The sequence below is a fragment of the Phocoena sinus genome, chromosome 20, assembly GCF_008692025.1.
Source record: "Phocoena sinus isolate mPhoSin1 chromosome 20, mPhoSin1.pri, whole genome shotgun sequence".
NCBI classification, from domain to species: domain Eukaryota; kingdom Metazoa; phylum Chordata; class Mammalia; order Artiodactyla; family Phocoenidae; genus Phocoena; species Phocoena sinus.
The window spans coordinates 36,863,150-36,875,729 of record NC_045782.1 but is presented as its reverse complement, the minus strand read 5'-3'; the positions used below and the strand labels follow the sequence as shown (position 1 = coordinate 36,875,729).

Genomic DNA, 12,580 nt, shown 5'->3' with positions numbered 1-12,580 from the left:
GATTTTGGCCAAGCTATTGGCTCTCTGTGCCTCAGTGTCCTCAACTGAAAAATGAGGATAATAACGGCACCCACGTCATGGTGGTTTTGTGAGAATTGAATGAGGTAACATATAAATCCTGGCCTAGAGTAATTGCTATCTATGTCTTAGCTATCAGCTCTACTATTAGAGCAATTCTCCATCCTTAAAACACATTTTTTTCAGGCACTAATATATATGCTAATTTGAGTATATTTGCATCTCCCACGAATCTCTCCAGATTTCTACACTGGAATCCAACATTACAGGAATCTACCTATCTAACCCACTATACTGGAGGAAACTTCCCTGTGTGATGCTCCAGGCTCGCCTGGGATGCTGCAGCTTGTAAGCCTCTCCCTAGAAGTTCTCCCAAATGGCTAATTGCAGTCCCTCATTCGGTAACTTATTCCATTCTCCTTTATAGACTCTCTTTTAATCGGATACATCATGAAGTCCTTCTTAAGTATCCCTGCGATAAAGGATGAAGCAAGAAATGCCTCTGCCCACTACTGCACGGCCCTGTTCAGCACCCTCCCTCATCCCCCACTCCATGCCAAAAATGCGGCACCCCTGGGGGCCAGACTGGCCTCCTGCTCCCCTTGCCCCTGAGCTCAGGGTTGGCCTGATGCGGGGGCACAGAGGTCCCCATCCAGGCTGCCCAAACACAAGGCCTATTCCCAGCGCCCAGTCCCTCTCTGTTTGAGCTGAGATCCTCAAAAGCCTGCCCCATTCCCCATGGTGTCCCAAAGGCACCTTCCTAATAATGTTCCCCTCCCTAGAGCTTCATCTTGTGCTGTGACCCATCAGAAGACCCAGTTTCTAGACCTGACGCCGTCGCTGTGTAGTCTCAGACCCTAATACTTACCACCCTGCCTGCTCCCAGGGCTTTTGAGGCCCTCAAATCCAGCACTGAAGGATTTACTGCCCTCATCATTCCCAAGGGGAGGGAGGGGCTTCAGATGCAGGAACTTGGAGCTCCCAGAAACCTATGGTGGACCCAACCACCTTGTGAGCAAGTGGAAGAAGAGGCTGGGGCTGAGGGCCTTTGGGCTGTCTTTGGAAGCGAAATGACTGGTTATGTAATTGAGATTCAAGTCGCAGGCCAGTGAGCACATCTTAGTGAGAGCAGCCGCTCTGGGGAATGGGGCTGTTGCCCTGGCAAGGGGGGGAGAACCCCAGGGGATCAAACACCTTCCCTGCCCTCCCACAGCTGGGCCACAGGGTGGGGCTGGGGGTGGAGATAGTAGGGGGGGTGGAGATGAAGTAGGTGTTGGTGTGTGTGTGTTGGGGGGTGGGGGGGTGGGAATCCAAGGAACTCGACGATAATGACATTCACTTCCATCCCCAGTCCACCCTGAAATTCAAGTTTCTAATTTGGAAACACTTTGGCTGAAAGGTGGAGGGGGAGTCAGGGGATAGAGATGCAGACCAAGGGAGAACTGTGCCTACATCCAGCTCCTGAGATACACACCAGTCTCAGAGTTTGCAAAGCACCAGACCCCAGCTCCAACACTGAGGGGATGGTTGGGGAGGAATGGCCCTAAATCCTCCAGCCCCATCAAAAGAGGAAGAGAGCTTCTCAGCCCAGGTCTTGATCCCAACCTGGACCCCCAGGAAACTTCTTTTTCAAGCTCAGAAAATGACTGGCCTAACAGTGTTCAACCCTTCGACTTGGAAAGGGGTGGAGTGCATGTTGGGGCGCTCCAGTGGGACAGGGCAGTCAGGCTCAGAGGCAGGGTGCTGGCCCCAGTGGGGCCCGGAGGCCCCTACTGGCCCTCCCCAGCCTCAGCAGCCGGCAGATGAAAGAACCCAAGCAAAGCAGTCCAGCGCTGAGTAATGCCCCTGGCACCCCGTGCCCAGACCCACCCACAGCCAGCTCCGAGAGGGCAGAGGCGAGGGCAGCTGCGCCTGCAAGACCAGGGGTCCCCGGCCTGTTTCTCTTCCCCGGGGTGGGGGGCGGTGGACCCGCGCCGGACAGCTCGTCGGGCGGTCCGGCCCGGCAGCGGGGGGAGTGTGGCGCAGGGAGGGGGTGTCCGGCCACAGTGGCCAAGGACATCCCGCTCCGGGAACCCCTCCCCCACTCCCTCTCCCTCCAGCTGTGCCGGGGCCTCGCCAACGGAAAACGAAAACTCGGGCAGAGGAAACGGCGGCAGGCGCCCCGCCTGGAAAACCCGGACAAAAGGCGCGGGCCTCCCGCCCCCGCTGCCCGGCCGCCGGGGGCCTGGCACCGCCGCCCGGGTCGGTGCCCCCGGCCCTGGCAGCCCCGTGCTAGCCCCGGCCCCCTGCCTGCCTTCTTCCTTCCCGCCCCCTGCCCAGGGCAGCTCGCGCTCCGGCCCCTTCCCCGGCCACCAGCCGATGTTCCCTGCAGCCATGCCCGTGGTGCCCGCGCCGTGCGCCCCAGGCTGTGCCCGCCGAGCGGAGGCGCAGCGACCCCGGCCCCAGCTACCAGCTTCCCGTTAGCACCTGGATCCGCCCCCTCCCCTGGCTCAGCATCCTCACCTTGGGGGGCCGGGGCTCCGGGCGGGGCGGGATCCCGACCAGGCAGAAGGCGACTCCATTCATCGGGCGGCAGCTGCGGCTCTGCTGCCAGGGCACTGCTGGGGGCGCGGGCAGGGACCAGGGAGGGGCGGGGCCGGAGGGGCGGGACCGAACGCGGAGGGGTGGAGCGTCTCTTCGCTCCTCCTCCTGCGCTCCTGGCGGGGCGCACCCTCTGCCTCTTGTTAGGGTAGCAGACTGGTACAGAGGGCTGAGGCAGGGGTTGGCGCTGGCAGCGGAGATAGGGGGCAGAACACAGCCAGCGGAAGAGAGATGGGCTTAGAGAGGGTTTGGGCCGGCCTCCAGGGGACCAGCCCAGATAGACGGTGATCCGGGCCGGCCGAGGAAAGAGGACAACGGCACAGAACACAGAACTAGCACGGAGGAGGGAGGGAGGGAGGAAGGAAGGGAAAGGAAAGCAGAGAGAAACACAGCCAGACAGAGGTAGTCAGAAACAGAGACGGAGAGACCCAGAAAGCATGAGAGAGGCAGGGACACGACAGAGACAGAGTAGAAAAAGGCAGAGAAAATCAAAGACAAAGATGAAGAGACCCAGGTTGGAAGAGAGGGAGAGACAGAAAAAAGGCTTAGGGAGCCTTCCATCCAGAGACTCACGGAAGCTGAGACAAGGGCAGAGATGGCTATACCCAAGGGGGAGGGGGAGGACGACGAGGGTAACAGGGGAACTTTCAGGGGCTTCATGCCCCTTAATCTGGGACACCCCTCCCAGGCAGCGTCTCAGCCCAGGATCCCATGCAGGCTGTATGAGAGAGGCAGGTGCCCCAGCCCTTCAGACCCCCACTCAGCCAGCCTGTGGCTCAGGCCTCTAGACAGCCCACAGACCCACTCTGCAGTGGGTGACAGTAAGAGCAGAGACCCTCCAGACCTCCCAATCACAAGCTCCCACAGCCTCCCTCCCCAGCTTCACTCTGAGCTGGACCCAAAGAACCATCGGGGTCCTGAGTCAACTTCTCATTTCCCTGCCCCCACGCAGGGCCCCCTGCAGCCCATCCCCTGATGATCCAGGAAGGGGCAGTGTCTCAGTCCTTAGTTTCTGCTGGAAAGTTCTTTCTGCTATCTACCTAACATCCTTCCTACCTCCTATTTTTTACAGGCTATGCTTACCTCTTTCCCTTGCCTTGTTGTAGTTTTTAAGGGCTCCTGCATTCCTTCACCCAGATTGTGAAGAAAGGAAGGCAGAGACCATAGATAAATAGGAATATGATTTGGGCAAGGCAGGCAATGAAAGTGGGAAGACCGACTCTGCCTGCTGAAATGGCCCACCCACTCTGGGGCAGTGAGCCTCATAAAACCTCTTTGCTTCACCACCGCCACCATCCCGACTCCTGAGAGTCGATCAGCCCCAAGTCCTGGACCCCTCAGGATCAGGGAGTCAGGCCCTGCAGGGGGCAGTATGGCCCAGACACCTACTAGAACATCCTTACTCCGGTAAACATGAGGAAGGAGATATTGACTTGTTTTTAAATCTTATGTTTTATTTAATTTACTTTAAATTCCCTGGAAGTCAATGGAAAGGGATGCTTTTGTAATAATGGAAGGGCAGTTAAGGACTCCTTCCTTCCCCATCTCTCTTCATCAAGGTCATGTGCAGCCAGAATTATGCCCCACTTCTGAGAAGTCCTTCCTGCTATCTAACGGTAATCCATCATACTGCCTGTATTTTCTTGCTTAATCTTTTTTTTTTTTTTCTTGCTTAATCTTAAACCAGGTCCCTCTGTCTGACTCTTTCTGCCCTGTGGCTCCAACAGTCCAAGGCTTGCTGCCACCCCGGCTCAGGGATCCTTTCCTCTCAAAACAAATGTGTAAGGGGGGAGTGGTGGCATCTGAGATCCAGACTGGACTGAGTGGGGAAGGGGAGGAGGGTGGTGGCCTCTGGGGTGCCCCGGCTCACTTTTTCCAGAGCCTGATGCCCTTAGACACTGCAGGAGGCGGTGAGAGGAAATGAGCTCACACTGGCCGGCAGGCAATTCCTCCCTCCACAATGCACTGCACTCACCTCCCCCATCCCCTCCCACTTCCCAGAAAGTGCGCTCTTCCCCCACCCTGCTGCCCTTCCCACCTCTTCCTGCACCTTGACCTGCACCCCCATCCTGTCACGGCCCTCCCCCATCCACCTTCTCCAGCACCTCTTTCATTCTTCCTTTCCATCCTGGCTCCCCAACCCCTCTGACGTCTGTGTCTCATTCCCTGCATCCCACCATCCACGCCCCCCAAACCCACTCTATTCCTGGCACACTCCTTCTCTGGGGATTAGGGCAGTGAAACCCAACATGGGATGGAGGGTGTCCCTCACTGAGGACCCTCTTTATACTCCCCCTCTTTCTAAATTCCTCTCCCAGCCCAATCACCTTCCTTCATTCACAAATGTTTATTGGGAGTCCTGATATACCACGGGTGGGAGAGTGGAGGTTGCCCCTGGGGATAGGAGATAAGGCTTAACTCCTTCCCTTGAGGGGTCCTGAGATCCCAGAAAAGGAGCCATGGGAGGCTGGAGAAGCAGAGGAATTCTTCCAGAAGCAGGTGACCGTGATCTTTTGAGGGTGTCATGGATGGGATGGGGTGAGGTGGGCAATGGGGGGAGAAACACTCCAGGGAGAAAGACTATCATGGACCGAGGCAGGGAGGCAGGAGAGAGCAGACTCTAGCAGTGTGGCTGGAGCCAAGCGGAAGGTCCGTGGGCAGGAAGCATGGAGGGATGAGGAAGGGAATGCGGGTGGGGATGTTACAGTGGAGTGACTGTGCCTGAGGCACTTAGATTCTAGCCTGGCTTCGGGCAGGGATTTAAGCGGAGATGTGCCATGGCCACTGTGGCGAGACATGGAAGAGAACACGGAGGGCAGCAAGGAGCCAGGGGTGGGCGGCCAGGTGGGGGGGCCCTGCACCTGGGCAGGGGGCACCAATCATCAGAGGCCCCCGGATCTTGTTGACCAAATGGGAGTTGTGGGAAGGAAATGGAAGAGTCTAGAACAACTCCAAGGTTTCTCGCTCAGAATATTAGGTAGACGAGTTGTCTGGAGTGTTCTCAGGGAGAAGGGACATGCCAGGCACTGAGCTAAGTAATCCTTTGTATACATTATTCCAAATTAGCCTTACGAAGGAGCTGTGAAACAGATATTATAATCCTCATTTACGGATAAGGACACTGAGGCCCGGAGGGCTTGAGTGTCTTACCCAAGGCCATGCAGGATTTGAACCCACAGCCTTTGGGTTCCAGAGTCCACACACTGAAACCTGCAGGCTGTGTTGCTGGTTGAGTAGTGATTGGCAGCTCGAACCCTGGGTCCACCTCCCTGAAGAGAGGCCTGAGCTAGAGAATGGCTTTGGAAGTCATCGGTGGATCAGGAGTGTGGTTCAGATTCTCCAGGGACAGCGCAGAGCAGAGACCAGATGTAGGATGGGACCCAAGGGCACTCACCTTTCGGGGCAGGTGAGGAAGGAAGAGGCAGCAAGGAGGACTGAGGAGAGAGAGCCAGAGGAAGTGGCACTGTGTCAGGCAGGGGACGGGTAGAGTGGAGGCCAGACTGTGCAGTGAGGAAGAGCATCAAGGGTGAAGAAATAAAAAAAAAAGGGGGGGAGTGGTGGTGAAAAAGGGAGGGTGGTGAAATGGAATTGGGCCGCTGAGACAGTTACCGGGAAGGGCCAGCCGGACAGCACAGGTGAGTCGGGGTGAGGCATGGCTCCATTTGGGTGGGGGACACTTGAGCAGCCTTTTTGGTTGTGGAGGAGAAGCCAAGGGAGAGAGCCTGAGGGGGTGATGAGTGGAGTAGAGGAAAACGAGCCCAGAGTCGTGCCAGAGGAAGAACCCGCCTTCCCCAGAGCCAGGTAGGGCCAGCAGGGGAGCATGGGGGGAGGGCAGGGAGTCCCCAGCCCAGAGCAGTCCAGGGTCAGGATCAGGCCTGGGCCAGGAGCCAGCAAGGGGTTGTACAGTGTCATCAAGGAGCCCTGAACCAAGAGTCCAAAGACCGGGGCTGAGGTTCCCATGCCGCCCACCTAGTAGCTGAATGTCTTTGAGGAAAAGTATATTCTCTGAACCTCAGTTTCATTCTCTGTAGATGAAGACAATAGGCCTCCTCTGCCAGTCTCCAACTGAGGGCTCACGTTTGATAATGATAAAGGAATGGGTGAAAGGCGGGTTACAGGGCTGGTGACCATAAACCTGGTAGTAGCTGCCCGCCCTTCCATTGAAGGGGAAAGAGCGCCCCCTGGTGGAGAAGGGCAGGAGGGCAGGACTAGAGGGAAGGGCTGAGGAGAGACCTGACTTGTTCTTGTTCCTTTGGCTTTCAGCCCCCAGATCCTCTGCTCGTCCCCTCGAAGCAACCCATGCCCACCTGAACCTTCATTTCCAAAGCAGGTGGTAGCCCAGTTCAGTCAAGTCCAAAGACATTTATTGAGTGCTGTGTACGTGCAAACTGCTCTGTTGGGTAGTGGGGAATGAACCAGGTGATGTGCTTGTCCTTAAAAAGCTCATATTCCAGGGAGGGCAACAAGCACAGCAAAGGATGGCTGGGATGGTGCCATGATGGTGCTACAAGCAGAGCATCGAGCAAAGCAGAAGGGAGCCTTCCATAATGAGAGGAGAAGGCAGGGGCCTTGGGAGGTAGTGTTTGACCTAGACCTTGAAGACCCTTAACAGGCAGGTGGCAGAGAAAGGAGGCCTGAAGACTGAGAGCTAGGGAAGGGGTGGGGCCTGGGTCTGGCAGAGCCCCAGGCATCACAGAGAGGGGACCTCAGACCTCATCAAGCTCCTTGAATGGTGTAGGGTGGGGCAACAGTCCACTCGAGATCATGCCAGTCTCTACCCTCATCCCTGCTGCCAGGTCCCTGAGGAATCCTGGATAAGAGGGATCCCACCTGAACACACCTCGAGGAGGGGGGTACAGCCCCCCTGGCCCGAGGGCTGAGAGGCATTGGCAACCTGCCAAACAGCTGGGGCCCCAGCCCAGCAACCTTTGGACAGCTGACTTGGGGTGGAGAGAGAGGCTGCAGCTTCCCTGGGCTGGCGGCAGGGCAAGCAAGCCACACCCAGCGAAACCCTGGTATCAGGACAGGGGGTGGATGAAAGATGCCCCACCCCTGCCGCTTGCAACTGGCGGCCCCTCAGGGGAGTCATGTTGGGAAACGTATGTCATGGTTGGGGAAGAGGAAGAGGTTTTAGGCTGGGGTCTCAGCCCCGAGGGCTCTCCACTGTGTGACACCGGGCAGTTGAAGAGCTGGTGGTGAGGACTGTGTGTATATGAGCGCGTGTGCAAGACTAAGAGATGACTTATGACGACCGTGACATCACCTAGCAGGGGCTTGAAAACACCAGGATGGAAGGGAAAGGAATTAAAATGTGTTGAGCACCTACTATGTGCCGAGCTCTTTACAAACATTATTTCTTTACAAACATTACTCCCCATGACAACACTGTAAGGTAGGTATTATTAGCCTCATTACATAAATGAGGAAACGGGCTCAGAGAGGTTAAGTAATTTTGCTGAGGTCTGACACTAAGCCCTTACTCTTTCTATGAAGCACGACCCCTCTGGGAGGAGCTAGGCCATGTAGCCCCTTCCATCTCCAGGATGCTAAATTCATCATTCTTTGGGAGGGCTTTTAAATTCTGCCAGCAACTGGCCTGCAGCCCTGCTTCTGCCACAGGCCCTCAGACCCTGCCTCGCTCTACCTGGCCCCTGCAAATCCCTGCATGGAGGAGGGACGGCTCCACTCTCCTCCCTGTCTCCCTGCCCTTCTGGGAGGGTGGGGGTGGGGAGAGGAGGAGAGAGGAGGGGAACCTAGAAGCAGAGCACAGAAGGAGGGAGGGGAGGAACAGAGGGGAGGGGAGAAAGGAGGAGGGGAGGGGTGGCTCCCACCGCCCCCTGGAAGCTCTGGAAATCCCCAGCAGCTGCTCCCCGCTCCTCTGTCTGGCCCTGAGCCAACCCTGGGAGGGAGTGAGGGGAGTTAAATGGAGAGAAAAGAGGGGCAGGGCACTGACCACAGGGGGGCAAGCCCTTCAGTCTTGGCACCCACCCCGCCCGGCAATTCCAGCCCCTGTGAGAGATTCCAGGCGTGCTCCCCTTTAAGGAAACCCTACATGCCAAAATCCACACATACCAAACAGACACATCAGGGCGGTCCTTGCACTATAAAAGGATTCTTTGCTTTACAAGAGGGTTGGGCACAAGGGAAACTTAAAATAGGAGCTTCCCCTGGTGTGGTGAAAGAAGCTCTGATTTCAGAAGCACCCCATACACACCACGCTTCCGGCACATCCAGAAAGCTGGCGACACTCGCGGGGCTGGCAGGGCTGCAGCTGCCTTAAGGCACTGACATCAGCGCGAGCACCTCCGAGGTTGTGCTGATCATCAGAGTCCCCTTGTGGGCTGTGGGGTGTCTCACAGTCCAGGGGACAAGCTGGCTGCTGTGCTTCGCAGCAGAGGTGTCTTAGGACACCTAGAAAGGACTGGAAAGCCACGGCTCAGCACAGCTGGCAGGGATTTCACAGCAGCCCAGAGAGGACAGATGTCCAAGGGCTCCCAGTGTCCCTCTGATGAGGCCACGGCAAGAGCCCAATGTCCTTACTCTCCTCCATGGTCTGTCCTCCCTTCCACGATGCCAGGGCACAGGAGAGCCAGGCTCTGCCTCTGCGAAAGGGGAAGCACCTGACCCCCAGAAGAAGTATGAAAGGCTGATGGAGGAGCAACTCAGGCCATGCTGCAGGCCCAGTGAGATGCGTTCAGGGTCCTCTAGGCAGAAAGTAATGGTGTCCCCTAGCCCTGCCCCTCCTTTTTTTAAAAAATGGAGGTGAAATTCATATAACATAAATTTAACTATTGTAATGTGAGCAGTTCAGTGGCTTTTAGTCCTGTCCCCCCAACCCCTGCTTTTTTGTGCTCAGAGTGGAGTTGAGTCAGTAATGACAATAGCAGAGAATGACGAATGGAGTCCCCTTCCCCCTGCCAGGCCTGGTGCTCCAGGGAGCTGCCACTGGCCATTTAAATTAACAGCCAAGATGCCCAGCAGGCCTGGAGACTAGACCAGCCCACAGCCCTCCCCAAACATCACGCCCAGCCCAGGGAAGATGCCCAGAGTGCTTCATGACTCCTCAGAGCCCCTCTTCACACCCCAGAACTTAAGATCACCCCATCCCCTGACTCCACACCCTCTACGCTTCCCCACACCCCTCCTCACCACCATCACAGGGAACACAAGAACCCCTCTGCCACAGAGGGGAGGGTGTCTCAGAGCCCAGGGCCCCAGGCCACCACTTTAAGCAGAGCCTGGGAGTGTGGACACTTAAAGACCCACCCAGGAACAGAAAACCCTTCCACTCCAGACCCCACCCCAAGACCTCTCACCGAGTCGGGATTAGGAAGGCAGCAAGGCAGCCCTCCCTTCAGCCCACATCAGGATTCTGTCCATCTTAGAACAGGGGGCTGCAAGTCAGGATAGAGGGCCCCCCACTTACTTAAGAGGACCAGCCCCTCTTGTCCAGGATTTGCTAAGCTCTGTGGAGGGAGTGAGGTGCTCTGACCTGAGGGGGCCATCACGCTGACCTCCTCTGATGGATACTGTGTGAAAGACAGCCCTCCCAGAGCCTGGCTGGGGCTGCAGGTCTGTATCCGGGGGGCATGTGAAGAAGCTGCCCAGCCCACCCCATGTTTTCACCGCCATGAAATGGTGGCATTAGTTGCTGCACCTGCTGTAATTGGGAATGGAGGGGGACGCTGGCTGGGAGAAGCCCCTTGATGTATAGGGGGGAGGGGGACGGTTGTATCTTTAGGTCCCGCAGGGTGGGGGCGGCCGGGAGGGTCAGCGGTAGTTTTGCGACCACCTTCTGTCACTCCTTCATTATGCAGAGCCTGCTAGGATCCTGGATGGAGCCGGGACCTTACCGAGTGGGGAGGGGGGCTTCTAAATGCTCTCCTTCTGGAACGGGGATGGGGAGCGAAGCAGCGTGTGAGCCCTCGGTGAGCGCCTCCCTATTTGTCAGTGGTGGGGGAGTACTCGTGTGTGTGTGTGCGTGTGTGTGTGTGTGTGTGCGCGCGCGCGCGCGCGCTCACCAGCTCTGTGTCACACCAGCCGTAACCCTTCCCCAGAGCTCCGCCCGGAGCTCCAGAGCCCCAACCCCTCCCAAGGTGGCGGGCCCCCCTCCCTCTCGGCGCACCCACCTTCCTCCAGTCCTCACGCCCCCCGCCCTTCCCTCCCCGACACGCACCCGCGCCCGCTGACCTGCTCCATGCTGCCGCCCGCTATGCAGTCCTCGCCGCGTCAGCCCGGCGGGGCGCAGGGGGCGGTGGCCCCTCCATTGCGCCCAGTCGGTGCAGCACCCGGCCGCCGCCGCGCGCAAGGAGCGCCTGCTGTAGGCAGCCCAGACCCCCAACCCGGCCCGCCCCGCCCCGCCCCGCTCCGGCCTCGCCCACAGACCCCGCCCCCGCCCCGCCCCTCCCGCCCCTCCCGCCCCACCCCACCCGCGGGTAGAGGCACAGCGTTCACACACACAGATACACAATGCATACACACTGCTCACACATCCAGGGGCGCATCCCTGCCAACACCCACCGTTCTGCCTGTCCTGGGGGCACTGTTAGTCCCGAGAAGATCCCCTCCAAGGGCAGCCTCTTCATTTCTGAGGTTATCAAAGTCGGAAGCGCCCCACCCTGCATTTTACAGGGCCACAGAGGGGCTTGCCCAAGGTCACACAGCAGCTTGGTGACAGAGTTGACCCGATGGCCCAGACCACTGTGACTGCCTGAGAGCGGGGCAGAGATACCCACAGCACCTGGACCATAGGGAGACCCTACCCTGGTGAGCAGGGTTCAGAGCCATGTGACCCCATGAGGACAGGAGCTGGTGTGGAGGGCCACTCCCTGTTGCCAGGATTCAGCCTCTCTTCGAATGTGTTCTGAGGCCCTTGGGTGGGTGTGGGGAGCGGGAATGGAGATTCCTGCCGCCCACCGTGTACCATGCCCCAGGCATGTGCCAAGCAGGAGGAGGAGCTGAACTGTTTGTCCACTGCCAGAGAAGGGCCATCTGAAGCTCCAGATGCCAGCTGGGGACCTGACTTGTGGGCAGTGGAGCCACCAACTCTGGTGAAAGCCAAGGAGGTGGCAGAAAGACCGCCTCCCCCACTGAGATCCCTCTCCCGCATCAGGGGTGGCTCCTGACTGCCCACTGCCCCTCTATCCTGCCCATGTCAGGGCAGGGCCACACCGAGGGGGCTATCACATGAGCAGGCATGTGAGAGGAGGGCATGCTGCCCAGGGCAGGAGTATGGAGTCCCGGAGTGGACAGGGGTGGGAATTAACCTGCCCTGAGGCGGGCAGTGGGGTTGGGGCATCGGTGCGCAGGCGCTGGCTGCCCAACACCTCTGGGCCAGTGCCCAGGCGGCATGAAGGGGATTTCACACTTTCACTGAGCCCTGGCCTCTTTGTTAGGCACCAGAGGGTGAGGGAGCAGGGGGCTGGAAGCTGAGATGGGGAGAGTTAAGCTCCTCAGTGGGCCCAGACAAAGGGGGCTTTATAGGCTGTGTGTAGGGGGCATGCTAGGGGGAGGAATTCAGGAATGCAGGCTGGGGAGGCCCTGAGCCCCCCGGGCAGCCCCGTTTGGGGCTGAGGTTGGACTTCCCCAGCCCTCCCATGCTTTGGCCCTGCAGAGTATTTGCTGCTTTTCTCCTGGGACTGCAGCCAGGAGTCCCGGCGGCCCTTCATCCCCAGCCGCCCCTCCTCTCAGGGATCTGGGGGGCACTACCCACGCACTTCCAGTCTTCCCCGCCCAGCTGGCTGCAGCCTCTCTTGGCTTCCCTGCCATGCCCTCTCAGACGGCCTCGTAGCCCTGTCTGCTACCAGAGTGAGTGCCCTGCTGGCTGCCAGGGGAAGGGAGGGACAGACTTGGGTAGGGTCACAAGGCTATGGGGTCAATGGGGCCCTTTGTCCCTTCAGACAGAGTCTGTCCTGGGCTAAAGAGATAGGAGACAGAGAAGAGTGCTAGCCAGCAAGCACATGCCCCCAACCCTGACCTGGCC

The 12,580-nt window shown here is 58.3% G+C and overlaps 1 protein-coding gene across 4 annotated transcripts in view; it reads right to left on the bottom strand.

Annotated features, from left to right (window-relative positions):
• Positions 1-10,900, bottom strand: part of ARHGAP23 (Rho GTPase activating protein 23) — a 93,938-nt gene extending 83,038 nt beyond the window's left edge. For 3 of the 4 annotated variants that reach the window (XR_004347293.1, XR_004347292.1, XM_032615610.1), the window contains exon 1: positions 2,521-2,616. Coding sequence is in view for 2 of the 4 variants with exons in the window: in XM_032615610.1 (XP_032471501.1) it covers positions 2,521-2,583 (63 nt within the window). In the remaining 2 variants the exon portion in view is untranslated. Of the gene's footprint in view, positions 1-2,520; positions 2,617-10,788 lie in introns of those variants that run through there. The other variant, XM_032615611.1, reaches the window with a different exon arrangement.
• Between the last annotated feature and the right edge of the window lie 1,680 nt (positions 10,901-12,580).